A 25,182-nucleotide genomic window follows, 5' to 3' on the forward strand; every position below is an offset into this window, starting at 1 on the left:
GTTGAGCATCTGTGTTTTTAAAAGTTCTCCAAGAGATTTGAGTGTGGCTAGGGGCGAGAGCCACCAAAATGTTTTTAGGGACTGCCTGGGGTTGGGGTTAATTTCTGTCCTCCAGAACGGCCAAATGTCCCCAATTAGGGCATAGCCAAATGTCCTAAATTCAAATCCTACCACAGCCATGCATTAGATGTTGGATGTGGTCGCTTCATCTCTCTGACCCTTGAGTTCCTCTTCCACAGCTCCTGGTATCCAGCAGGCCCTCAGCAGTGATGGCTGCCCTTCCTGCCCTCTGAATAGAGCTGAGACAAACACACATCCTCCGTAGATGACAGTCAGGCAGAATGCGATGGTGGTGATGATGGTGGTGATGATGATGATGGTGGTGATGGTGGTGATGATGATGATGATGGTGGTGATGGTGATGATCCTGGGGATGATGATGATGATGGTATGGTGATGGGGGTGATGGTGGTGGTGATGATGATGGTGATGATGATGATGCTGATGGTGGTGATGATGGTGGTGATGATGATGATGATGATGGTGGTGATGGTGATGGTGATGATGGTGATGGTGAGGATGGTGGGGATGGTGATGGTGGTGATGGTGATGGTGAGGATGGTGGGGATGGTGGTGATGATGATGGTGGGGATGGTGATGATGATGGTGTTGATAATGATGATGGTGATGATTGTGATCATGATGATGGTAATGATGATGGTGATGCTGGTGATCATAGATGGGTTCCTGTGTGCTGGATAGTGGTTTCCTCAGCATGGGGATACACAGTTCCAGGGACCAGTGAGCACCCATGCAAGTAACCTCAACCATTCACCACAGTCTGCACAAGTACTTTTTTCTGTGTGTGCTGTGATGTGACAAAGATCGGAAAGCCCTATTTAACTTGGTGCTGCTCATTTTACCTTCAATTTGTTGCTTAGTAACATTGTCTCCTGTTTCTTTTTTTTTTCCCCAAAGACAAAGTCTTCCTACTTGCTCTTTTCCTTCCGCTAAACAGACCCTTTAAAAAGTCCCATGCACTCAGTGGAGGAGAAAATCAGAGCCCTGATTCCAGCAATTTGACTCTTCAGCTGAAACAGTTTCCTGTGCTGACCACGTGCCATGGAGGACTGTGTAACAGAGAAGGAACCTGGTGGGGCGCCCTGGAGAGAAGCTCAGCTCTGACTTTGCCCTCCTCGGCTGTGACACCAAGCTGCTCACTCAATGTCCTGGGGCTCCCTTGCTGTGGGACACTAAAAATGCCCGCATGTTCTGCATCACCCATCACGCCGAGACTGGGCTGGTTTCTCTGTAACTATTTTGAACAAAAGCCCGTGTACATCTTGTGGAAGTAAATGCTAACTTCTGAGGCGGGGCCTTAAGAGATGTGCACCTTCTGCTTTGCACACCTTAGAACCAATCCCTGCATGGAAGCCAGCTGCCATGCAAGATGCCGCACTGCCCCAGACCACCATGTCGGCAGGAAGCCCAAGCAGCCCTATAGAGAGAGAGAAGCTATCTGGAGGACACCCAACATCCTCTTCATGTGAATGAAGCCTTCTTGGACCTTCCAGCCCTGCTCACCACCAGCTCCATGCATCTGAGCAACTGCCCCCAGCTGATGCCACATAGAGCAAAAGACCCACTCAGCTGACTTCTGCCCAAATTCCTGACCCCAGAATTATGAGCAAGTAAAGCACTTGTTTCAAGCTGCTAAGTCTAGGCATGGTTTAGGACGTGGTAATAGATGACCAAGGCTCATGAAATATGCCTTCACTCTCCACAGGGGACCCCTTTGGGACAAGCGAGTGTGGGGAACGGGGTACTATTCCTTTCCCTATCAGACCATTTCCACCCCCCCCCAAAATCTGGTCCTCTCTGGCCTCATGGGCAACTGCCCCCACCACCTCTGCTCTCAGCAGCCCAAACATCTGCCAGGACCCCCTACTCCACTGCCCTCCATGGCTCTGCACCCATCCCTTCCTGCCTTCTCTTTCAAGGGCCCTGCTTTCCCCTTCCTAGAGCAAACCTCCCTTTCTTCTGTAGGCCCCAGCTCCAATGTTACCCTTTCCCCAGCGGCCCCCAGGCACCGCTGGACTCCACAGGCCTTCATGCATGCGTCTGAGCCTTATTCGGAAAAGCACTACTGGCTGCCCTTGACATGGCATGTGTCTTGGGCCCCTGCGTCTCCCCAGGCCAGTCTCCATGCTGACGTCGGGCCAGACCCACCTCCCCTTTGCTCAGGGCTGAAGGGCAGATGTACAATGAGGATGGCAGCTCGTGGTCCCTGCCTCAGGCAGGACAAAGGCAAGCGGCATTGAGATTAGCTACTGACACTGTGCTTCCTCCAGGAAAAAATGTTCAATTCAATGAATCCGTGCAACATCTCATGCCCCACACAATAACAGTCCCAAAGTGAGCACCAGAATCATGTCGTACCCAGGCTCCTGCTCTGTTCTCGTACTGGAAGTTCCCCGGCATGCCCCAAAGCAGGTTGCAATCAGAACCTGACAGCTTCCACTGTATAGAAATTTTAAAGAAAACAATTATCTGTGATCACAGTGAGCTTTCTGGGTAATTTATATTTCCAACAATTGTCAAAAACAGTATCTCTTCTGCTTAAGTGTCCAAATTGCTCCCACAAACATCAGAAGTGCTTTTCCCTCAGTCTTCCCTGTCAGTCTCCCCGCGGCTCGTATCTGTTATTCTGAGCACCGTCTGCAAAGTCTTGGGGAGGGTTTTGAAGCGGGTAGTGTTCACCTCCCCCTGACATTTCCCGAGCGCTGAAATGCCTACATTTTCTTCTATTGTTTCCTGGTGAAGTGAGCAAGACGTCCCCTCTCCCACCAGCTCTGGGTTTTGTCATGATGATAGCTGGAACTCAGGACTGAAAGCATACTTCGCTTCAGAAGGGAGGGAGGAGAAGCCGCACCCTCCTCCAGCCCCGGAAAGGCACAGATGTGAGGAACCCACACCGCAGGGGCGTTTGTTTCAAAGAGGCCCTTCGTGACACAAGGTGTACGTGCTTTAGGGCCACATGAACCCCGCCCCACGTGGGAGCTTGTTGGGTTTCAGACATGGGGTCTACGGGGGGAGGGGGGATGGGAGTGGCATGCCAGCAGGGACTGGGGACAATCCGATCAAAGAGGTGTCTCAGCATGATCTTGTGCACGTTCCTCAACCTGTTAGAACCTCTGCTCCCCGTCCGTAACCTGGGGATAATACCTGCCTCCCAGGGCCATTGTGTGGATGTAATGAGCCACCAGGTATAGTAACCATTCAGTACAGGGTGGCGATGGTTTCTGGGTGCTATGGAAGGAACCAGCATCCAGCAGTCCCACTGAGCACTTGTGGACTGTCCCAACAACCTACAGGGTACCGGGGGATGCGAGGTGACCCTCCGAGAGGTCTGTGAGTCACCTTAGCCAGACTTACCTGATGACCCTCTCATGCTCACTTCTGTGATATAAAATCAGCACCTCCTGGGTGCTCTAGTAGGTGATGGATAGACTGTGGTCCATCCACACCATGGAATGTTATTGAGCGCTGCAGTGGGATGAACTTTCAAGCCATGAAAAGACTAAACGAGACTCGGATGCACATTACTCAGGGAAAGGAATATGATTCCAGCTACATGACCTTCTGGAAAAGGCAAAACTGTGGAGGCAGAAAAGGATGGGTCGTTGCTGGGGTTGGGGGGAAGATGAATAGTCAGATCATACAGGATCTTTAGGGCAGTGAAACCACTCTATGTGATACGGTAATGGTAGATACGTGTTATTATACATCTGTCAAACCCCAGAGAACGTACAGCTCCGAGGGTGACCATAATGTACACTCAGGATTTTGGGTGACTGTGATGTGTTGATGTAGGTCCATTGATTGTAACAAATGTGCCGCTGTGGTGTGGGATGTCACCGATAGTGAGGAAGAATGTGCATAGGGCAGGAAGCATATGGGAACTCTCTGTACTTTCCACTCAATGTTGCTGTGAACCTAAAACTATTCTAAGAAATAAAGTCTATTTAAAAAAAAAAAGATCATAGGGTAAGGGAGGGAAAAATAGAACAAGATAAAATCAGAGAGGGAGACAAACCAGAAGAGACTCTATAGGAAACAAACAAGGTTGCTGGAGGGGCGGGGGGTGGGGGGATGGGGTAACCAGGTGATGGGCATTAAGAAGGGCACTGGGTGTTATATAAGACTGAAGAATCACTGAACTCTACCTCTGAAACTAATGATACACTGTATGTTAACTAATTGAATTTAAATAAAATAAATAAATAAATAAAACAAGCAAACAAAGAAGAACAAAAAAAAAATTTAGGTCAGCACCTCCTCCAGGGAGCCTTCACTGACCACCGCAGTTGGTTGCAATTTCTCCCAATCTCAGGAATCTGCAGGCCAGTGTGGGTTCTCCCTGGTTACCCTGTGTCTACTAACAGGTGGGTGGCGTTCTGGCTTCTGAACCCAACCAGCCCATCAGCCCCTCCAGAGCAGGGACGGGGTGTTTCTTTCCCTGCCGTGGGTGGCGCCCAGGGAGGCACCTCTTTGTGCCCCCGTCCATGGGGGATGTGTGTGAGATGGCCTGGCCATCAAATGGGAGATGGCGGGGCGCCAGGCTCATGCACGTGCTCAGCAAAAGTTGCTCAGCCCTTGGGTCCAGCCCTGGTGACACCCAGCCACGTGGCCTATTGACCACGTCCCCAGGGGCTCCTGCGTCGACTCAGCTGGGCTGAGTGGTGTCCAGAGAGCTGTTAAAGCACACTTCTGAGCACATGAGGATGTCTCCGCGAGAGCTTAGCAGCACGTCCTCCCCAGTGTGGGGGACACCGTGCAATCCGGTCAGGGCCTGAAGAGAACACGCAGGTGCAGCAGGGCTCTGTGCTTGAGCTGGGACATCCCTCCTCTTCTGCCCCTGGACACCAGCGCTCCTGGGGCTCGGGCCTTCTGTCTTGGACTAGGACTGTACTACGGCTCTCCCAGGCCCCCAGCGTCGTGGGACTTCTCAGCCTCTGCAAGTCTGTGAGCCAGTCCCCCGTGTGTCTATATCTCTATATTTGTTGTATCGGTTCTGTCTCTCTGGACAATGCTGACTAATGACCAATGGCTCATGGCTAGTGTCAGTGGGGTGACGGGACACAGGAGAGGTCTTGGAAAAGCACTTCTCTTCTTGCAGGCCATTTGTCTTTCTTCTGCCTCAAAGTTACGTGCCCATTCTCAATGCTCTTTTTTCCCATATGAAACTTCACAATGTACTTGGTGACTCATCACAAGGCCATTAAGTGGCATTAACTCTCCGCCTTCGGAGTTGAGTAAATCACGACTCAGACTCGTGGGGGGCCTCAGCTGCCTGGCCGCAAGGCAACGTATGGAGGCAGGCGTGGGAGGGTGGGGCTGGGAGCCCCTGATGTAGCACCCAGTCCTGGTGACACAGAGCCACGTGACCAGCACCAAGCCCTCCATCAGGGAGCGTAGGAAAGGAGGGAGGGGAGCTGCTCATGGGACATGGGGGTGCGTGGGTGGAGGGACAGAGCAAATGCTCTGCCACCGACCATGGTGTGACCGTGGGGAGCCTCCAGCTCCTCAGAAATTGGAGGGAGGCCACCCCGTTGGCCATGGCATCAGGAAGATCCATTGAGAAGTGACACCAGGGACCTTTCTGTCCTAAATGTGGCCAAGGGTGGGTGGGACAGCCTCCAGCAAGGAAGCTGGGAAGGGATCCTGCTTGCGGTGGGAGCATGACCTGCGTGCACTCTAGACCTTGCTAAATCCTGAATGTGGCTCCTCAGTTCCCTATCTCTCCAGGATGGCCCACAGAATCCAGACTTCCAGTTCTGCTGGCCTGGGCAGGACAGGCTCTCGGTGGCTCTGATATATGTGCAGCCTGGGCTGGGAGCCTCCTACCTAGAGCAGGGCCCCTCCGACTTTAATAGCTATACAGATCACAGGGGTGTCTCTTTCAGATGTGGATTCTGACTCAGGAAGCATGAGGGGTTTTGCATTTCGAACACTTGACCAGGTGAAGGATTCCAGTGCCTGCTGGCCCAGCGACAGATCCATTGCAATCACTCAGCTCTACAGTCATGGGTATCGAATCCCCCTGTAGGTCAGGACTTCCCTGGGCAACCATTGAAATGCAGATTCTTGGGCCTCGCTCTGGGGCAGATACCGATATGGGGGGGCCCTGAGGTCACACGGTGGTAGCAGTCCGAAGTGGGGCATGCCAGGCATGTTCCCATGTGTCCTTCTTATCTGACTAACCCACACACTCAGAGTTGAGGTCACCGAGTGCCGCAGATGTCGTGAGAGCCATAGAACCTCTGGAACACTCAGCCTGGTCTTTTGAGCGCATCTCCCAACTATCAGTACCGCTTGCTTATTCTCCTGGGAACCACAAAGGGTGCTTTGGCCCCTTGATTCCTTGATTCTGACGATTGATTTGAATGCCAAGGGGCTGGTTCAGTGCTCCGGTTGTGTTTACCCCAAGCCAGCTTGCCAAGAGTCGGAATTTCTGTGCCGCACCCAAGCTCATCTGCAGGCCCCCATGGGGACACCAGATAATAGTGACACCAGAGTTCTGCCACATCGCTGATTATATTAGTTCCCCAAGGCTGCTATAACAAATTGCCACAAATGCAGGAGCTCAAACAGCAGAAATGTATTTTGTCACAATTCTGGAGGCCAGAAGTCTGAAATCAGGATCACTGGGCCAAAAAATCAAGGAGAATCCATTTCTTGCCTCTTTTAGTTTCCGGTGCCAGCAGGCTTTCCTTGGCTTATGGCCCCATCCCTCCAATCTTCAAGGCCATCATCTCCATATGTCTCCTGGTCCATCTCCATGTTGCCTTTTCTGCGTGTGGTGGATCCCCCCAGCCCCCACCTCTCTCCTGAAGGACACCTGTGATTGCATCTAGATGCCTGCCCAGGAATCTGGGAGAATTGCCCCATCTCATGCAAACACAGCATATGTAATCCAGTCACATCTGCAAACACCTTTTCCCAAATAAGCTAGCATGCACAGGTCCTGGAAGCAGGACCTGTATCTCGGGGGGTCATTTTCGGTCTAGTGCACTGACAGTCTGCAAAGCCCCTAACCCAGCTCTCCGCCAGAAGATAACTCATCAACCTCCTTCTTCACTTTTCTTTGTAGGTTTGGCTTGCAGCCCAAGGCTTGGAACGGGTGGGAAGTGGTTAAATGTCTGCTGGGTAAATTGACGGATTAAGCAGCAGGTAGGGAAGGAAGTGGGATGGGGGCATGAATGCAGACTCTGAAAGCGGGTAGAAAAAATCCGAGGGCTGAAGTGTGGGAGGCATATTTAGATGTCACATTAAAGAGTCTGGGCACTGTCCTGATGACAAGAAAGAGCTCCTTATGAGGTCCTTGCATAGGGCAACTTGTTCATTTGTTCATTCATTCGTTCGTTCGTTCATTCATTCATTCACTCATTTATTCATCCATCCAAGCTCAGGGCTTGGCTCTGTGGGGGAGGGAAGACAGTCTTCCTGCCCTACACACTCACATGCATGCACACACACACACACACATTATAAAGACAGAGAGAAAAAGATTTATTTTAAGCAATCAGTTCATGCGATTTTGGGGGCTGGCAAATCCAGTTTGCAGGGCAGGATGGCAGACTGGAGACCCAGGGAAGAGTTGATGTTGCAGCTCAAACCCGAAGGCCACCTGCCAGCAGAATTCTGTCTTCATCAGGGGACCTCAGTCTTTCTTTCTTAAGGACTTCAACTGATTAGATGTGGCCCACCCACATTGCAGAGAGTAATTGGCTTTACTCAAAGTTTACTAATTCAAATGTTACTCTCATCTAAAAGGTATCTTCAGAGCAACATCTAGACTGGTGTTTGACCAAAGCTAGGTACCATGGCCTGGCCACCGTGACATATAAAAGCACATCCCATAAAATACAGCACATCAGAGCCGCTGTATTTTCTGGTACATTCAGATTTATGATTATTGAATCTTTGTGGATTGTACTTTGCACCATTACATAATATCCCTCTTTGTTCCTGTGAATGCTTTCTGCCTTGAATTCTTCCTGATGTAATACAAATTTGCCATTTTTGTCATTTTTTAATTTTAATTTTCAAACATTGTGCACTTTGGGCCTCTATTTCTCGTCAGTTTGGAGGGCATTTCTTGTAAATTGCAACTTTATTGGATTTTTATTTTTACCCTAATCTTATAAGCTTTTGATGGGAAATTCAGCCCATTCCCATTGTATACGAAAGCCAATATGTGCGGTTTTATTTACTTTGCCTCACTTTGTGTTTACTTGGACTGAACTTTGTTATTGCTATCATTTCTTTCTTTCCTCCTTCCTTAATTTTGCTTCCCTGCTCATTTTGACACCCTCACCTGCTCCCCCCTCCTGCCTCTTCCAGCTCCTGATAGTCATAATTACACTGATACTCCCTTGTGAATGTAGGAAAAGTAAGCAGTAACAGCACCCCCCACAAGATTCTTCCTTTCCCACCCCTCCTGCTCACAGCAGAGCAAGCCCTTTGTCCAAGCCTCTCCCTGCCACCAGATGCGAGAACATCCCTCCGACTTCTCCAGGGCCCGTTGCTCTTTCAACTCCGGGGGTGGCTGAGATTGATTCTATGTTTACTCCCAGATGAATACGGGTTTCCCTTACAGTATGGGGCACAGATTTCAAGAATTCTTACTTAGCAATTATTGTACAAAATCCCAGGCATATTTAGATTAAATCGAGCATTTTGCAGGGGTCACTGCCCACCAGCATTTTCTGTTCTCTGCTTCTGTTCTATCTTGAGATCTCCGCTGTACTTGAATTGTCTTAGTGAGAGGGAACCTTCTGTGGATAAAAGGGACCCTCTGTGCCTCTTGCCGTGTGGGGTATTTTCTTTCTTTTTCCCCAGCAGAATTCCATCATAGCAGGGGTAGTGTTCCTTGATCAGATCATCACAGTCCCTGGAAGTTGTTCCGAGGTCCCCTAAGAACTGGCACTATGCTGGTTCTCCTGCCTTCACCTGGGACTAGTTCTTTCTGGAACTCTGCTAGCTATGGTCTCCCATTCTGGGCCTTGGAGCCTTCACCGCAGAGCTTCAGCCCAAGACATTTTCCTCTGGAAATTTCCTTGTTTCTTTCACTGCTGTCTGCCCACCAACTCCTTTTGGTGCTCCTGAGAGGTGGGTGCTCTCCCTCCTGGAACTGCCCGCAGCCTCTCGTTTTCTCCCAGAGGATTTTCACGTGTTTTTCCTCCACCCTGAAAGGCATTTGCTCCATGTTATCTTCCTTTTGGCTCATTTTCTTCGCCCTGATGGTTCTCCTTCTGAATCTGCCAATGATTTTCAAGGTCTTTCGCTCCATGGAGTGCCTCCAGGCTGGGCCCCGGCTGCTCAACCCATCCTCGTCCTCTGCTTATTGAGTCCCCTTGAAGGGGAGTGTCTTGGCTTCTCTGTGATCGTGTGTCAGGCCCGTAAGGACCAGGCTATGGTGGTCTCCTGGGTGGTGGCCAACCAGCAAGGGGGTGAATGACGAGTCATTTATGTTCTTGTAGACAAGGAAGACAGTGTTGGCAAGGTGCTCCCATGTCCCTGGAGGAGGCTTGTCTGCTCCCAGCCTCCCAGGTGCGAGGATGGCTGCTGGCCCCAAGGGTGGGCTGCACAGGCCTTTCAGGTCTGCCCCCATCCTGCCAGCTGATGGGGAGGACAGGTGGTAAAGAAGGTAGGCTGGAAATAGAAGAACTCATCTCATCGGTTTTCAAAGAACCTAAGAAGCCCAATAGATGAATCAGAAAGTAGGTGCTTTTCAAATTAAGAAACATGAGGGGTGCCTGGGTGGCTCAGTCGGTTAAGCATCTGCCTTTGGCTCAGGTCATGATCCTGGGGTCCTGGGATCAAGCCCAGGGTCAGGTTCCCTGTTCAATGGGGAGTCTGCTTCTCCCTCTCCCCCTCGCCCCAATTCATGCTCTCTTGCTCTCTATCAAATAAATAAATAAAATCTTTAAAAAAAAAAAAACAAAATCAAGAAACATGAAAAGTTTAGCCTCATTAGTTAGCATGGAAATGCAGGTTACGAAGGCCATTTTTCATTTACTATAGTAGGAAAGGGGTTAGAAAGGTAGTTCCCCATGCCAGTGTGTACCCCTCAGATGTGAACTGGAAACAATATTGAGAAATCTGTTTTGTAAAAATGTATCTAGAGACCTGAAAGAGCCTACCAGGATCAGTGCTTCTGTTTCTAGGACTTGGCCCTAATTAAACAGGTATGTGCACACACTTGCAGTGTGAACACAGGGACCTTTGGAAACCCCTTCTTCAATATGCATAGATCCCAACTCATGAACAGTAATAGTCTTTGAATGATTTTTTCTTCTTTCTACCTTTTGTAATTCTCCAAATTTTCTGTAATAAAAACATTATAAGAGGTGAAAGATTTCTGTGTGGCATTGGGCAAATAACTACCCATGTCTGAACTTCAATTTTCTCATTGTTAAAACAAGCCCCATGCACTCATTAGGGGTGCAGTGAAAACCTCAATGTATGAAAGCTCCCCAAAACTGAACCTGGGGCCAAGCAGGTGCTGCTCTGTGCCCATTTCCTTCCTTCCCCTGTGAGCCTCACAGCCTTAGATGAGACAGGGTAGCCCCGGGGGGGGGGGGGGCAGCTGAAGAATCAGATGAGGTGATTGGTGTGAATCACACAGCTTTGATGAAAGTCCCCAGGGCGGGCGCCTGGGTGGCTCAGTTGGTTAAGCGACTGCCTTCGGCTCAGGTCATGATCCTGGAGTCCCTGGATCGAGTCCCACATCGGGCTCCCTGCTCGGCAGGGAGTCTGCTTCTCCCTCTGACCCTAACCCCTCTCATGTGCTCTCTCTCATTCTCTCTCTCTCAAATAAATAAATAAAATCTTAAAAAAAAAGAAAGAAAGAAAGAAAGAAAGAAAGTCCCCAGGGCTGTGTGTTCAGTATATAGAATCCATCTCCAAAACCATCTGGGATCTTTGCTCCCCACATGTTGGTAACATATCTCTGGCAGCCACTCTGAACCAGGTTCTGTCATGATGACCAGGACAGGCATCCCAGGTTGGCTAGGAGGACCAGACACAGAGCAGACACAGCCCAGGGGGGGTCACGGGCCACGACCTCACATTCCCAAGGCCCTGACTTAAGGACAGACCCTTCCCCTCATCTCCAAGCTGCACCTCCTCAGACACAGAGGTGAGACTGAAAGAAGAGCGTTTCCAAACTGCCTGAGCCTTGCATCAGGGCTGATATCTTTTCTTAAACGAATCCCATAATTACCTCGTGAAAAGCGTGCGACATTGCGTTTAATTTCGTGCATTTAAAGCTGCACTTGGTTACTTGTACACATTTAAATGGGCCATATTTGTCTATCCCTGTATCGGGAGAGCCCTCTCCGTCTCTGGCAGGGCTGGAATTTAGGGGTCTGGCTCATAGCAGGCACTCAATTGTTAGTTAATATTGCAATAGCAACGATTATGAATCTGGAGTTGGGGACCTTGGGGCCAGAGTGGTGGGTGAAAGGTGGCCCGCGTCTTGTCCAAGGGCCCAACCACCTGTTGACAGAGAGGCAAGGGGCCTCCCTCTGCGATGGAATGCCTTGTGGGCGTGGCCCGGCGGGGCGGGGGCGGGGCGGGGGCGGGGGCGGGGGCCGGGCCACGACGCGGTGGGCCGGGCCGGGGCCGACTCGGCTCAGAAACTTTCGCTGTGGGCGGTTCGGACCCGCCCTCCCGGCGCCCTGCGGCCCCGCGGCACCAGGGGGCAGTCCGCGGCGGCCAGGCGAGGCGCCCCGTGATTGGCGGAGGCGCGCGGTGATTGGCAGGCGTGCCGGCCGCACAGCGGGCCGAGCCGGCGCCGCGTCTTGCGAGCCGCGTCGGGAGTGGAGCGCGGCCTGCGGCCCCGCCCCCGGCCCTGCCCCTCCGCGGTGGGCCCCGCTCGCCGGCTCCCGCAGCAGCTCGCGTCGCTAGCTCGGCCCGGCTGCTTAGCTCCCGCCTCTGGGCGCCCGGCTCCTCGCGAGCAACTTTGCGACAGGCCCTGAGGTCCGAAGGCGTCGCGGAGTCGCGTGCGGCCCACTTGCGGGCGGGTGAGTACTTCGGGGAGGGGGACGGCCGCGCGGGGGACTGGAAAGAGACCCGGGAGGCGCCGTCCGCCTTGGGCCTCAGTTTCTCCATCTGCGCGGCTGCTCCCAGCGCCCCCCCAACAAGTTCCCCAGAAAGTGGGGGGCTGGGGTCCCGCAGCGCGACGCCCACGGCGACCCCCGCCCAGGCCTGGGTTGAGACTTCCTGGGGGGGGTGCGCGCCCCCTCGGGAGTCGCGGGACCCCGCGCGCTGCGAGCACCGAGAGGCCAGCAGCCGTGGCCCCCGGGGACCCGCGGGTGGGCAGAGGGTGGCCGGAGGCGCCCCTCCCCGCACCCCGCAGCGCCGGTCCCGAGGTGCCCAGTCATGGCCCTTCCCCCGCGGCCGTCGGCGGGACCCAGGGCGGCCCTCAGTGCCCACGGGGACGCGGTTGGGGCGGCGGGGGCGACCGGGGTCCAGCCCGCCCTGGGGACCGGGCCCACCGGAGGGGGCCGCCCCTGGGTCAGGCTGAACCCCCCAGAGCCCACTTAGAATCAGTGCGGCGCTCTCTCTCCCCCTGGGGCTCCTCCTCGGTAAGGGGGGCAGGCAGGGGCAGTGGCAGTCCCTCCCGGCCCCTGCTGGGGTGAAGCCGGCCTTCGGCCGCCGGCCCTCCGCACCATTAATTTCTGTTGTGACAGATGGAAACTTTCTGAGGAATCTCGCCCAGCCCTTAGGGATGTGATGAAACCATGCCCTCCCAACGGTTTTTGTAGTTGATGTTAAGAAATTCTAAGGAGCTAACGTTTGTCCAATATTTACACTCCCCTCCCCCACCCGGCTTATAGGAGTGGGAATTATAGCCCCAGTGGACACATGATGGAGCTGAGGCTTACTGGGGATTGGTGACCTGCCCAGGACCACAAAGAGCCTGGGGGAAGACTTGCACCCTGATCTGCACTCTCCTCTAGCAAGCCCAGTCCTGCCTCTCCTCACCTTGGACAGTGACCCCTGGCATTTGGCCTGTTTATAAAGGGCTTTCCCTTCTGCTGGGGTCTGTCACTTGCAGAGTGCCCTGGGTACCCTCCGTGCTGGTCGCCTGTTCTCACTGCAGCCCTAGTGAGGGAGCCATATCAACGGAAACCCAGAGGCCACGCTTTCCACGGTCCCGTCCTGGCCCCTGTGTCTCTAAGGGGCTGTGATTCTCACGGGAGCCCCATGGTGTCTGACCAGAGATTTAGAGGAAGGTTCCCTTATATAACCACTCCTTTGCTGCACCCCCTGCACCCCCCAACCCCCAAGCAGATGGACCTTTGAAAACAGGGAAGGTTGCTGGGAGACCACATCACACCTTCTTTGCCAGGATGGAAGACTATGTGGAGGGCTCCCTGCTCACGCCTCCCCAGCCCCTCCTACGCCAGGGCTGGACAGGCCTTGGGGGCTGGTCAAAGAGGAGACCCAGCTCAGTCCCGGCCCCCAGAAGTGCCTGAGCTCTGGGACAGAGATCAAGCCCTGGTCTATGATGGTGATAAGAAGAATCATAACAGGGAGGGAGCTTTATGCTTTATATGGCTCTCGCCCTCTCCCACGTCCCCACCCCAGAAAGTGGCACCACTGCTGTGGCCCCCGGCCACAAACCAAGCCACCCTCTGCTCCCCACCCCTCACATTCAGTTGGTGATACTCCTGTCTCTTCTGGCCCCAGAGCTGCTGTCAGATGCTGGCCCTGGACCAGGCCTCCTTACCTTTCCCTGGATGGTCACCCAGCCCCTTTCCTGGGCTCTCCATCCTGTCCCCACACAGCCCCAGTGGTTCTTTAACTATCACTTCCCTGCTCAGCACTGTCCTTCCGAACTCCTCCTGGCCCTAGGCTCAGCTCTGCCTCCAAAGCTTGGAGTCCTTCAGGCCCTTGGGACCTGCCCTAGCTGCCCACACAGCCTCTTCTCTCATTCCTGTGTCCCATCCCCAGCGGTCACTTCCCAGCCATCCACACCTTCCTGGCCACATGGCTGGTCACTCTCCCTCTGCTGTCTTTTCTCCTGGGCAGTCCCCTGTTGGAATGCCCACACTCCTCCATTCCTCTTTCCTTCCACCCTCACCTGGCTCACACCTGCTTGTCTTAAAGGCTGAGCCAGGGGCTCTCTTCCACAATCCCTACCCTGCCTTCCAAAGCTGAGTGAGACCCCCCCGTTGGGTGCTTGCACCCCAAATGCTGCTCCATCTTTGTAGTTGTCTGTTTAGGTGTCATCCTTCCCACTGGGCATGAGCTGCTCGAAGGCCAGCCCTATGGGAGTGCTGTCTGGGGCCGGGAGGCCCAGCACAGTGCCCAGCGAAGGATCAGCCCCCAGTCCGTGTCTGCTGACCCGCCGGGGCTGGGCTCAGAGCAGGTGCCTGGTGTGCTGTGTGGGCTCGGCATTGGGCAGACACTCGTGGCTGTCCTTGGTCAAGGATTTGGGCATTCCCAACTTGCCTCCCACTTTGTTTCTATGGACTTGGCACATTGAGTGGAATCGGAATGTTCCTTGGTTTGGCCCTTAATACTCTGCAGCAAAAATAAGTATCTGGGAGCCTCCAAGGGCTTTGTGCCCTTGTCTTGAGGAGTAGCCCTTTGCCTCGGGCCATGCTGGAGCAGCCTTCTCAGACCCTGGGAACCCCTGGGCCCTTTCCCTTAGGGCTCAGTCACAGGCGGGTTTTAAAATATGTTTTGTTTTCATTTCACACACCTTACACATTTTTCATAGAAAATCAGGGAAATACATTTAGAAAAAGAATAAAATAAAACCACTCATAATCCCTCCACCCAGAGAGAGCCAGTATTAACAGTTCGGGGGACATTTTCTTTCATCTTTTTCTGCAGGTAGATTTCGTTTTCATTCTAAAGAGACAGGGTAATTCTCATGCTGCTTTAAATCCTGTTTAACCGTGTTACACCAACATTTGCCTCGACTTTAAACATTTATTTGTATACGGGGTCATGGTTAACATCTTTGTAGGGGAGCACCGTGCTGAGGGGCTGCAATGTTCCTAACTGCCATCTCTGCATGGTGCTGGCAAGTTTGCTAGTGTCACACCCCCTTGTGTGTGACACCTTTGGGCACCCCTGCTTATTCCCTGGGGCTGGGATGGTAGTGTGGCGGCTCGTTTCAGAGGTGGGGCTGCCCCCCCGGGGGACCAGAGTGGGGGCCAGCCTGCACTCAGATTAGAGCGTTTGGGGCAGAAGGCCACATGGGGTCATTCTGCTCCATGTCTCCATAGATGCATGGTCCCTGCAGCCCTCCTTGGGGGTGGCAGCTCCTCGGCCAAGCTCCTTGGTGCTGGTATTTTGTGTTTTGATGGGATAAAAATATGCCTTGGGACTCACGTGGAAAGAATGCCAGCCATTTTGTTTTTTTGGATCTTACACAATGACAGGTTTCCAGGCTACCGCCCTGGCCATCAGGGGGCAGTGGGGTTGGCCGCCCCACCAGCAGGCAGGTTGGAGGAGTCTTGGAGCTGGGGCCAAGCTGGATGAAGACGCTCCTGTTTTGCCATCAGGATGCTGGGGTCTGAGGGGAGGGAATTGCTTAAAGTCACACAGCAAGATCCTATAAGCTTGTTGCTTCCCTGAGGGCAGGCTGTCCTGGTGTGCCTTGCACATTAGGCCGCCGATGCGTGCCAGGCAAGGCTGCAGGTGCTCCAGGGGAATGAGATGCAGGCTCCCAGAACCCCAGGAAAGAGAACGTGTTACAGCTGGAAAGGCCAGACCCTGTGTGGGTCCTTCCACCAGGAGATGGTCTGGGATCCTCCCTGTGACCCAACCCTGGCAGTGAATTGTCTCATTTGCTTTAAAATAATAAGCCCTGGGCGCCTGGGTGGCTCAGTTGATTAAGCGTCTGCCCTCGGCTCAGGTCATGATCCTGGAGTCCCTGGATCAAGTCCCACATCGGACTCCCTGCTCAGCAGGAAGCCTGCTTCTCGCTCTCCCACTCTCCCTGCTATGTTCCTGCTCTCGCTATCTCTCTCTCTGCCGAATAAATAAATAAAATCTTAAAAAAAAAAAAAATAATAAGCCCTTTGCTCCCCAAAGGGCTTGACCAACTCTTAGAGAATCCGAAAATTAATTTTCTTTTATTCATCCATTCTTACTAAGCAGAGATTTTATTTGAAACAGTTATTTTGACTGCCGTGCGACATGCGTAATACTTAGCCCAGAGGCCAGCCACAACCTGTGGTTGGGTCCCTGCAGTTCCTACTAGAATGTGTTTTCCAATGGAATATGTCCTTGTGGAGCACCTGGGAGAACTAGCTTGGGTTTATTTGGTTGGTTGGTTGGTTGGTTGATTGTTCGTTTTAATGTTTCATAGTTTGCAGATGACTTTCTCTTCCTTCCCACCCTTAATCCCCATGGCACCCCTACATGGGAGGTGGTATTCCCATTTTACAGATGAGGAAACTGAGACACAGTGAGATTAAGTAGCTGCAGGTCCCGGGTAAAACTGAGACTCACTCCCCATGTCTCGTGGTAGTAAAATTGTGTCCCTCCTGGCCTGGGGTCTCCTGGTAGAGGGGGATACTACCTGAGACACGACTCAGCAGAGGCATCGGGGACACTCCCAGGAACGAGGCACATTGGGTCCCGCACTGGAGGAAGAGGGCGCTCTCTCTGCCAGAGCACAGGGCAGGCGTGGCCAGGGTCGGATTGTGAGAGGCCCCTTTTTCAGAAACAGGCTTGGTGGATTTGAATTCCAGCTCCAACACCGTGAGCTGTGTGGCCTCGAGCACGGGTCCTACCTTTCTGGACCCGTGTTTCCTCGTCTGTGAAATGGGGTGAAGGTTGAAGGCTAAGCCACCTGTCCGTCTGTCACACCGGCTAGTGGCAGGACCTGGCTTACAGCGCTGTGTGCGGCACCCCGAGACTGTGCACGGCAAGCGCGGAGAGCAGAGCGCGCCCAGACACACGTCCGTTCCTGCTGCTATTCCCGACGCAAGTTGGCTCTCGTCAAGGCCAGCTGCGCTCTGCTGTTCCAAGGAGGTGGCCCTTGATTCTGGGGGCAACAGGCCACGAGAGGTGGCTTGGCAGGATGTGGCCCCATGTGGTCTAAAGAACTGACGTGTTTGCTGTCTTGGGTCAGGGGATGACCTGTGTGACTGGGTTCCGTGTGCCGCGTCACCGTGGGTCTCCCCCGCCCGTGGCTGGCTACGTGCTCACTCTGGTCTACACTTGTGGCTAAATGGCGAGTTTCACAGAAGTCGCCTCCTTGTTGGGCTCCCTGAAGCCTACAGTTTGGAAACAGCATGAAGCAGTGCGTTGATTTCCAAGCAGATTTATTGGCTTGGCCGTGCTCTGGTCTTGCCTCTGGGGGATGTTTTAAAATAAGGACTGAGTCCTTCAGACGGAGGAATGACCAGATTGAAATCTGTGGGGAGCCACCTCATGTTCTATGTGGGATCTCATTCAACCTCACAATAGCCCCCGAAGACCATGCCCATTTTACAGATGAGGAAACTGAGGGAAGAAATTCACTCAAGGCCTCTGGCTCAAGGGGTCCCATAGCAGGCATGAGCTTGGGCCCTACGTCTTGAGGCCTGGAGTCCCTGCCTCACCAGGCACGAGCCATCCGACCTCCAACCAACCAGATAAACCCAAGCTAGTTCTCCCAGGTGCTCCACAAGGACATATTCCATTGGAAAACACATTCTGGTAGGAACTGCAGGGACCCAACCACAGGTTGTGGCTGGCCTCTGGGCTAAGTATTATGCATGTCACACGGCAGTCAAAATAACTTTCAAGGGGCGTGGCCTGCTCAGGACCGCAGAGCTGGGGGCAAGGAGTGCCTCCTTCCTGGGAGTGATGGACACAGATCCCGTCTTCAGGACCCACTGTGGCAGGGACAGGGCAGGCATGGTTGTGTAGCCCCCCGGGGAACAGGCTTGTGGCACCTGGGGCCGCCCCAACTCTTCCTGTGACATTTGTCTCCAGAAACATCCAGGGGGCCCCTACCCTGGCAGGCCTGGTGCTTGGTGCTGGGCGTTTGGGGATGCCTGGCCCCCGTGTGCAGCCTGTAGTCACATCTGGTCCCCAAGGGGCCCTCACTTGAGAGGATTGTCCCATTTACAGTGGAGGAAGCAGAGGGGCGTGGCCTGCTCAGGACGGCAAAGCTGGGGGCGAGGGGCCAGATTTCCACACTGGCAGCCTCTCCTGCTCCGCGCTCACTTTCCTCAGCGCAGTGAAGAGGGTGGGCGTGGCCTTAAGTCTGTGGAGGGTCACGGCATCTTTTCGGAGTCTGAGGAAAAGCCACCGGGTCCCCCACCCAGTGCACACGTCATCCCAGCAGTTTCAGGGGCCTGTGTCCCGTGAAGTCCATCCTGAGTCCCCGGGTTGGGGATCCTGGGGCTGGGGCACCTCCCAGGGCTTTCAGCTCCAGGCTCGGTGACTTGTTGCCCTCAATTGTGTCAGTGGTGGTTCCAGCCGTTTTGCTAATCAGCACATGAGGTCCCTTTTATTGACTGACTGAGCCCCTTTGCCTGTCATGAGAGGGCTGTAGAACCACCGCGCTGCCTAGTCTGTTCCAGTTCGTTCCCTGTTCTTAGGCACCTCGCTCTGCTTTTTTAGTGCGTATTCGTATCTGGTGGCATCTAAGCCCAGCGGTTTAGGCCTCGCATGGAGGGCTTTGCAGTCGGGCACATCTGCCTAAATCCTGGCTCAGTTGGCTGTTTGCCTTCCCGCTTCCTGGTCCCCCCACCCCTCCCCTCCTCCCTTCCGCTTACCTGCTAACATTTATTTAACCCTTGCTCTGTGATTGGTTCCTTGGGGGGGGCTCTGAGAGGCCATCCTTCCCCACCTCTCTCCTGGCTTCTGCTGAAGGCTTCTGATCCCTGGTGGCCCTTGGCTTGCAGCCCACATTTCCTGTCCCTGGCTCCGTCACATGGCATTCTTCTCTCTGTGTTTCCTTCCTCTTCTTCTCAGGACACTGGTTGTTGGGTCAGGGCCCACCCTAATCCAGGATGATCTCATTTCAAGATCCTTAATTACATCTGCAAGTAGGGTCACCTTCACGGATTGGGGGTAGACATACGATGTGGAGGCCACCCTGCAGCCCCCCGAGCCAGGCACCATGCTCAGTGCTCCAGGTGGATTATCTCATTGGACCCTCACAGCTTTGCACCATCCCTGCCACTCAGATGCGGACACTGAGGTCAGATGGCTCGTATCCAGTGAAGCAGGGACTCCAGGCCTCACGATGTAGGGCCCGAGCTCATGCCTGCTGTGGGACCCCTTGAGCCAGAGGCCTTGAGTGAATTTCTTCCCTCAGTTTCCTCATCTGTAAAATGGGCATGGTCTTCAGGGGCTATTGTGAGGTTGAATGAGATCCCACATAGAACATGAGGTGGCTCCCCACCCCATTTCTCTTTTCTGTCCCCTCTCTGCCCAACACTCGAGGCCAGAGCAGGCTGGGCCTGGCCGCCCTTCTGTGTTGACCCTCGGTTTTTCTCACCAGCAGGATGGACTCCAGTGCCCCCCCTGCCTGCCCCTCTGGCCCACAGCCTCCACCACCCCTGCAGCCCCAGGCCCGCTCAAGGCTCAATGCCACTGCCTCAGTGGAACAGGACAAGAGTGAGGCGCCCCGAGCTCCTGGACCAGATGTGGGAGACACAGCTGCCCCAGCTGTGGCCCGGGCCCCGAGTGCTCGGAGCCGAGAAAGAGCAGATCAAACAGGTAAGGGGCTGGGGCTGGAAGCTGGCTGTCCTGAACGCACGCCGGGGCTGTTGCGTGGAAGCCGGGCGAGCAGCAAGTCCTGGCACGTGGCCCAGGAGCCCCGCCCAGTTCCTCCTGCGAGCCAGGCCTCTTCGGCTGTCTCCTGCACAGTGGGCTTTGGTCCTGATGCAGGCACTTGGAGGGTAGCAGAGGTCACATTTCCCTATTTTATTTATGACCTGATGGCTCCAGTGCCGATCTGTGCACACTCTGGGCTGGTTCTGGACCAGGCAGTTCTGCACCAGGCGCTGGAGTATGAGAGCAGTGAGAGGAAGACTACCCTCTACCCTAGTCCCGCACAGCGCTCAGGGGAGCCCACGTGGTCCCCTGCCCATCAGGGCCATTTGGTCGGCAGCTCTACTTGGTCCTTGGCCACTCCCCTCAGGATCCGGCTGCCACCGTGGAATGCCCCTAGGCCTGGGTCCCCAATGCGCTGTGGACCATTGTCCTCCATCCCCAGGCTGCCCGCCCCACCCCCACCCCCCGCCACTCTGGGGCCTCCTCAGGTTTCTGCTCCCCCAGGCCTTCCCCGGAGGCACCTCCCAGGGGCAGAGGTGAGCTGGTGTGAGGACCTGAGTGGGACAGGACGGTGGGTCATGGGGCCGGCCACCTTGCTGACCCTGGGGCAGGGGCGCTAGGGCTTTGTCCATCCTCCGTCCACCTCCTGCTCATGAGCACGGCCCTGAGTGGCCACGGGTTTCACAGGTGAGTCAGGTCTGCCCCCGACCCCCAGCAGTCCAGTGTGGTGGGGAGCAGAGGGAAGCATAGGGCCTGGGGAGCACCGAAGTGGCCCTGGACCCAGGGCTGGGGTGGTGGGAAGCCTGCTCTGTGGGAAGAGGAGATGCTGAGCAAGGGTTAGGATGGGAGGAGAGGGCCTGGCAGGGGTGAGGGCTGGCAGGAAGAGGCGGCCTCGCCCAGGGTAGAGGTGGGGCCATGAGAGCCCCAGGCCTCCCAGGTGACGGGTCGGGAGGGGGGAGGGAGGAGGGCTCAGGGTGATAATGGTCGTGGCTCTGGCCTATGATGGAGATACACCAGGAGGGAGCTGGGGTCAGGACTGGTCCCTGGGCCGGAGCCCCAGCCTTGTCTGAGAGTTTCTTCATGCTCTAGGGGCTGCCGTGGGCGGGAGGAGCCCCAGGCCTCTGGCTCTGATGTTCGTGGGAAATGTCACTGGTACCCCGCACTGCTCTTTCTGGTGCTTTCCACAGCGCTTTCCAGCACGCTGGGTGTCTTCCTCTCAAGGGAACCAGCCCTACCATGTAGACCGTTCGCTCCGATTACAGATGGGGTCGTGCCGTCCCGCTCGCACCAGGTCCCCACCTCCCCCCACAGCAACACTGGTCCCCATATTCCGGGCCTGCCTCCATGCTTCCCCACCTCCCTTTGCCAGGCGGGAAGCTCCACCCAAAATGTGCCCTCCCCAGCTCCACCTGCTGAAACCCTACCCGCTCAGAGGGCACCACTGCTTCCTACACTTCCTGGCCTCGACCCACAGCAGGAAATACCGTGCCACCCTCAGCTGAAGTGCACCCCCGCACACGTGTGTGTATGCACTCCCGCACACGCACTCACACGCACTCAGTGGGAACAGAGACTTCCCAAACACCGCTTCTCCTTATCGCGCGTGCGGAGTCTGATCAGGGCCATTCTGTTCCTTTTATGTAAAAGCAATGCTGCTCGTGGACAGTTGAATGGATTTTGTGATTCGCTGTGTTGAAACCCACAGTTTATAAAACGCTTTCTGCAGTTTGGCTCCAGCGCTGGTTCTCCATGAACATTTCCCAGCTGGGACTCCCTGGAGCACGTGTCTGTCCACACAAGCTGTTACCGATCGTCAGGGCCCTGAGGTGGCCCAGGGAGGGCCAGAGACAGGCCCCTCTTGGCCCATGCCCTTGAGCCATGTGTCCTTGAGGGCGTCAGGACGCCATACCGGGCCTGTTTCTGCACTGTAAAGTGGGCGTGACCACACCAGCAATGTGGTGTTGCGTGGGGATCACACCAGTGCCGGGACCGTGCACCTCGGTGGACATCCCTCAGGCCCCGGTGCACGCAGGAGCTGGGGGTGCTGTGCTGAGACGGGGCCCCTTCGTCCCCACAGGCACCTGGCGTGGGGGCCCAGAGATGGTGCGTACCTTGTGCTTCATGTCCCCAAGCAGCCTGGTCCCCTGGTTCCTTCCCCGAGATCCTATTCAGACCCCTGGGGGGTGCCCGCTATTTTACAACCCCCCCCCCGAACCTCTTTGGTGATTGGCTTCATGTTAGCTCAGGGCTGTGCGTGTCTAGCTGCTATGTGTATGCTCCAGATTTGTTCTCTCCCCCACGGGAGGCTGGCCGTGTGCATGGTGCGTGGTGGGGGGGGGGGGCGGGGCTTTCTTTATCCCCTCCCCCACCACGGGCGGGATGCTGGGCCATCTCTCCTCAGTCCCAGGCCGTTGAGAGGAGGCTTTGTTCCCCTAGGTGGTCTGGACGACTTAAGGAAGTCCAGCCCCTGCCGCCACCTGGTCACACCTCACCTCCCCTTTCTCCAGCTCCCCCAGGCTTTGTCATTTTTTCCTTCCTCTAGAGAGACCGCTGCTTAAGATGACCACCCCCAGCTCAGCCGTGCCACCCACGCAGAAACCCCCAACCCGCGATGAGCATCTGCCGCGCACATCTGTGTGTACCACGTGGCCAGCCCTGTCCTCGGGGCTTTCCGTGGGCCACATCTGATCCCCTCATGGGGATTAGCTGTGAGGGCAGCTCTGTTGTCACCCCACTTAGAGATGAGAAAACTGAGGCACAGACTTGCCCAAGCACCCAGCTGCCGAGTGACGGGCCCGCAGGTGACCCGAGTCTCCCGGGTTAGCACCAGCCCTGCCCAGCGGAGATCGAGCTGTGGTGGAAGCGGGCTAGAGTCTCCCCTGTGCAAGTTCACGCCAGGCCAGTGCCTGATTTATTCCAGAAACTCACCCAGTCCTTAGGCACTTGTGATCTTTGCATCTCCTTGAAGATCCGCCGTGTTCTCTGCTCTGTTTCCAAGGCCTCTGGGCAGACGAGGGGTCCTGACCCTGGGCTCTGAGCCACGATGCCTCACGGCGCAGAGCACAGAAACCGGGGCTGGGTAAGCACACTTGGTTTCAACCTGAGTGCAGACCGTCCTCGAAGGGCAGCAGCAAGACCGCAAGAAGCTTCAGGTGGGAGTCAGGAAACAGCCGTGGGCTCTGTTTGCCATCCGCCCCCCTAAAGAGGGAGGGAAGCAGGCCCTGGCAGTCTTGCAGGCGTGGGGTCCCAGCCCCCACGTCCAGGCCATGCTGCTCTGCGTCCCTCACAGGTCACCGAGGCGAACGCAGTGGGCCCCACCCTGCCGGCCCTGTGCAGCCCAGAAAGCGGCTGCCGGGGAAGGGCTCTGTGGGCCTGTTCCGGTGAGTTCCCTCACCTGCGTGTCTACAGAGGTGTAATGAGCCCCGGTTAGGTACCCACAGGTCACAGCGAGCGTGAGTGTGGAAGTAACGCTTTCCGTGCCGGGCATTAGCCCGCTCACTTCTCCAACATGTTCAGACAGGAAAACCTAGAGAGAGAGGTGAAGTGGGTGCCCCCAGGGCCCCCAGCCGGTGAGCCATGAGGTCGAGATTTGAACACACTCTGGGACTCTCTGCTTATCGGAGGGCTGCAGGTGGGCATCGCGTGTGCCCAGTACTCTGGGCCGCCTCTCCAGGGAGCCCGGTGCAGGACCGAAGCAGAGCCGGCTGGGCTGGAGTCTGGGCTCGTCAGCTGGCCCTCAGGGTGATCTCTGGTGAGGCTCAGGCCTGCCCTCCAGGAGCCCTGGGCCAGGGAGAGCCAGAAGCAAACAGTAACCATCCTGAAGGGCAGGCACTGTGCGGGGGACAGCTGATGTTGTGGGGGCCTGGGGAGCGACAGACACCCTTTCTGCTACCCGCGGTGGGCCCCAGCTGATCGCCACGGGACTGCCAGCGCCGTGAGGCCTCCCAGCTGCAGGGCCACAGACGGGGGTGGTGGAACCCTTGGGCAGAGGTGTAGCTGCCAGGAAGCATTCACCCCAGTGCTGATGGAGGACCTGCCCAGCAGGTGCAAGAGACAATGGGTGAGGCAGGTGGGGCCCTGACCTCTAGGAGGGATCCCGGGTGACTACATGAAGAAGGACCTGCACAGTGTGGGGGCGTGCTGGACCCCAAGGGCTCCAAGACTGATGGCCCCCTGGGCAGGGGTCAGAGTGCAGGGTCAGGAGGCCAGCCAGGCAGGCCCTCAAGGGTCATGATAAGAAGGGTGTTTGGGGGAGCGTTAGAGGGTCTAAATCAGAGGAATGACATGCTCTGTGTCAAATTAAAGAGGAGGCCACCCCAGCTACTGGGCAGAGCGGTGGCCGAGGGGCGGTGGAGAGGGGGCAAAGGAAGCAAGGCTGGCCCCCAGGTCTCTGGCTGGAGCCATGGGTGGGTGCTGGGGTGCAGAGCTGGTCGGTCGGGACCGATGCCAATGTGAGAGTGTGAGCAGATGCAGAGTGTTGAGGCCCTGCCGTCCTGGGGACAAGTCACAGCGATAAACAGCTGGGGTTTTTGTGCTCTGGTCAAGGTGCTGGCCAATGACAATCGAGGGACTTTTCTACACACGATATTTTGTCCTGACCCCCATATAAGCCCTGCTCCATCTGATGGTCGTGCCCGTGTGATGACCCCCTAGCTATAGGATGCCCTATCATGAGCCGGCGGGGTGGCAGGGTCGGGTGAGTCCTGGGTGTGGTGGTTTCCTGAGACCTTTGGAAACTTGGCCGTGTGCCTTCATCAGTTACCTTTAACTATCTACTTGCGTTCCAAGCCTCAGGCGTCACCTCCTCCAGGAAGCACCGCCCACCCCCCCATCAGGATCGATGACTTCTGACACCTCCACAGCCCGTACTGATGAAATGTGACAGTCCTCGCCCAGCCTCTGGATGGGCCTTGAAGGCGGGGGTCCTGCCTCATTCGGCTTGGTGCCCTTAGCTCCTGGTGTCCCCGGCTGGCACGCGGCCAGTGCTCAGTACACATCTACTGGGTGTGTGATAAGGAGCTGAATCCACGACCCGTGCCCGAGGCTGTCAGGAGAGTGGACCTCCTGGCCAGGACCCCCTGCCTCAGCTTAGCCAGCCCTGGGCAGAGATGGGGTGGCAAGGATTATTCACCCTGTTTGTTCATGAGAACCAGAGTCAGCATCACAAAGGCTGACGAGACACCCCCTGGTGCAAGGCGTCCCCAGCTCCATGTGTGTGGGCCACCCTGTTGGTGTAGGGCAGCCCAGCCATCCCATGTGTGGGGCATTGGTACAAGGTGGCCACAGCAACGAGGGGGACACACGATGTACCCTGGGTTGCTTTTCACCCTGCCCTTCCCTGCAGCCCCCATGGCGGGCGCCTGAGAGGAC

At 55.5% G+C, this 25,182-nt stretch overlaps 1 protein-coding gene across 2 annotated transcripts in view; it reads left to right on the top strand.

Annotated features, from left to right (window-relative positions):
* The first annotated feature begins 11,942 nt into the window (after positions 1-11,942).
* The window catches only part of WFS1 (wolframin ER transmembrane glycoprotein), a 30,571-nt gene continuing 17,331 nt past the window's right edge, over positions 11,943-25,182 (top strand). The window contains exons 1-2 of one of the 2 annotated variants that reach the window (XM_035005333.1): positions 11,943-12,092; positions 19,538-19,755. In XM_035005333.1, coding sequence (XP_034861224.1) covers positions 19,542-19,755 — 214 coding nt within the window. In that variant the 5' untranslated portion in view covers positions 11,943-12,092; positions 19,538-19,541. The remainder of the gene's footprint in view (positions 12,093-19,537; positions 19,756-25,182) is intronic. The other variant, XM_035005332.1, reaches the window with a different exon arrangement.

This window comes from Mirounga leonina, unplaced genomic scaffold, assembly GCF_011800145.1.
Source record: "Mirounga leonina isolate KUSES-001 unplaced genomic scaffold, KU_Mleo_1.0 Mir_129, whole genome shotgun sequence".
NCBI classification, from domain to species: domain Eukaryota; kingdom Metazoa; phylum Chordata; class Mammalia; order Carnivora; family Phocidae; genus Mirounga; species Mirounga leonina.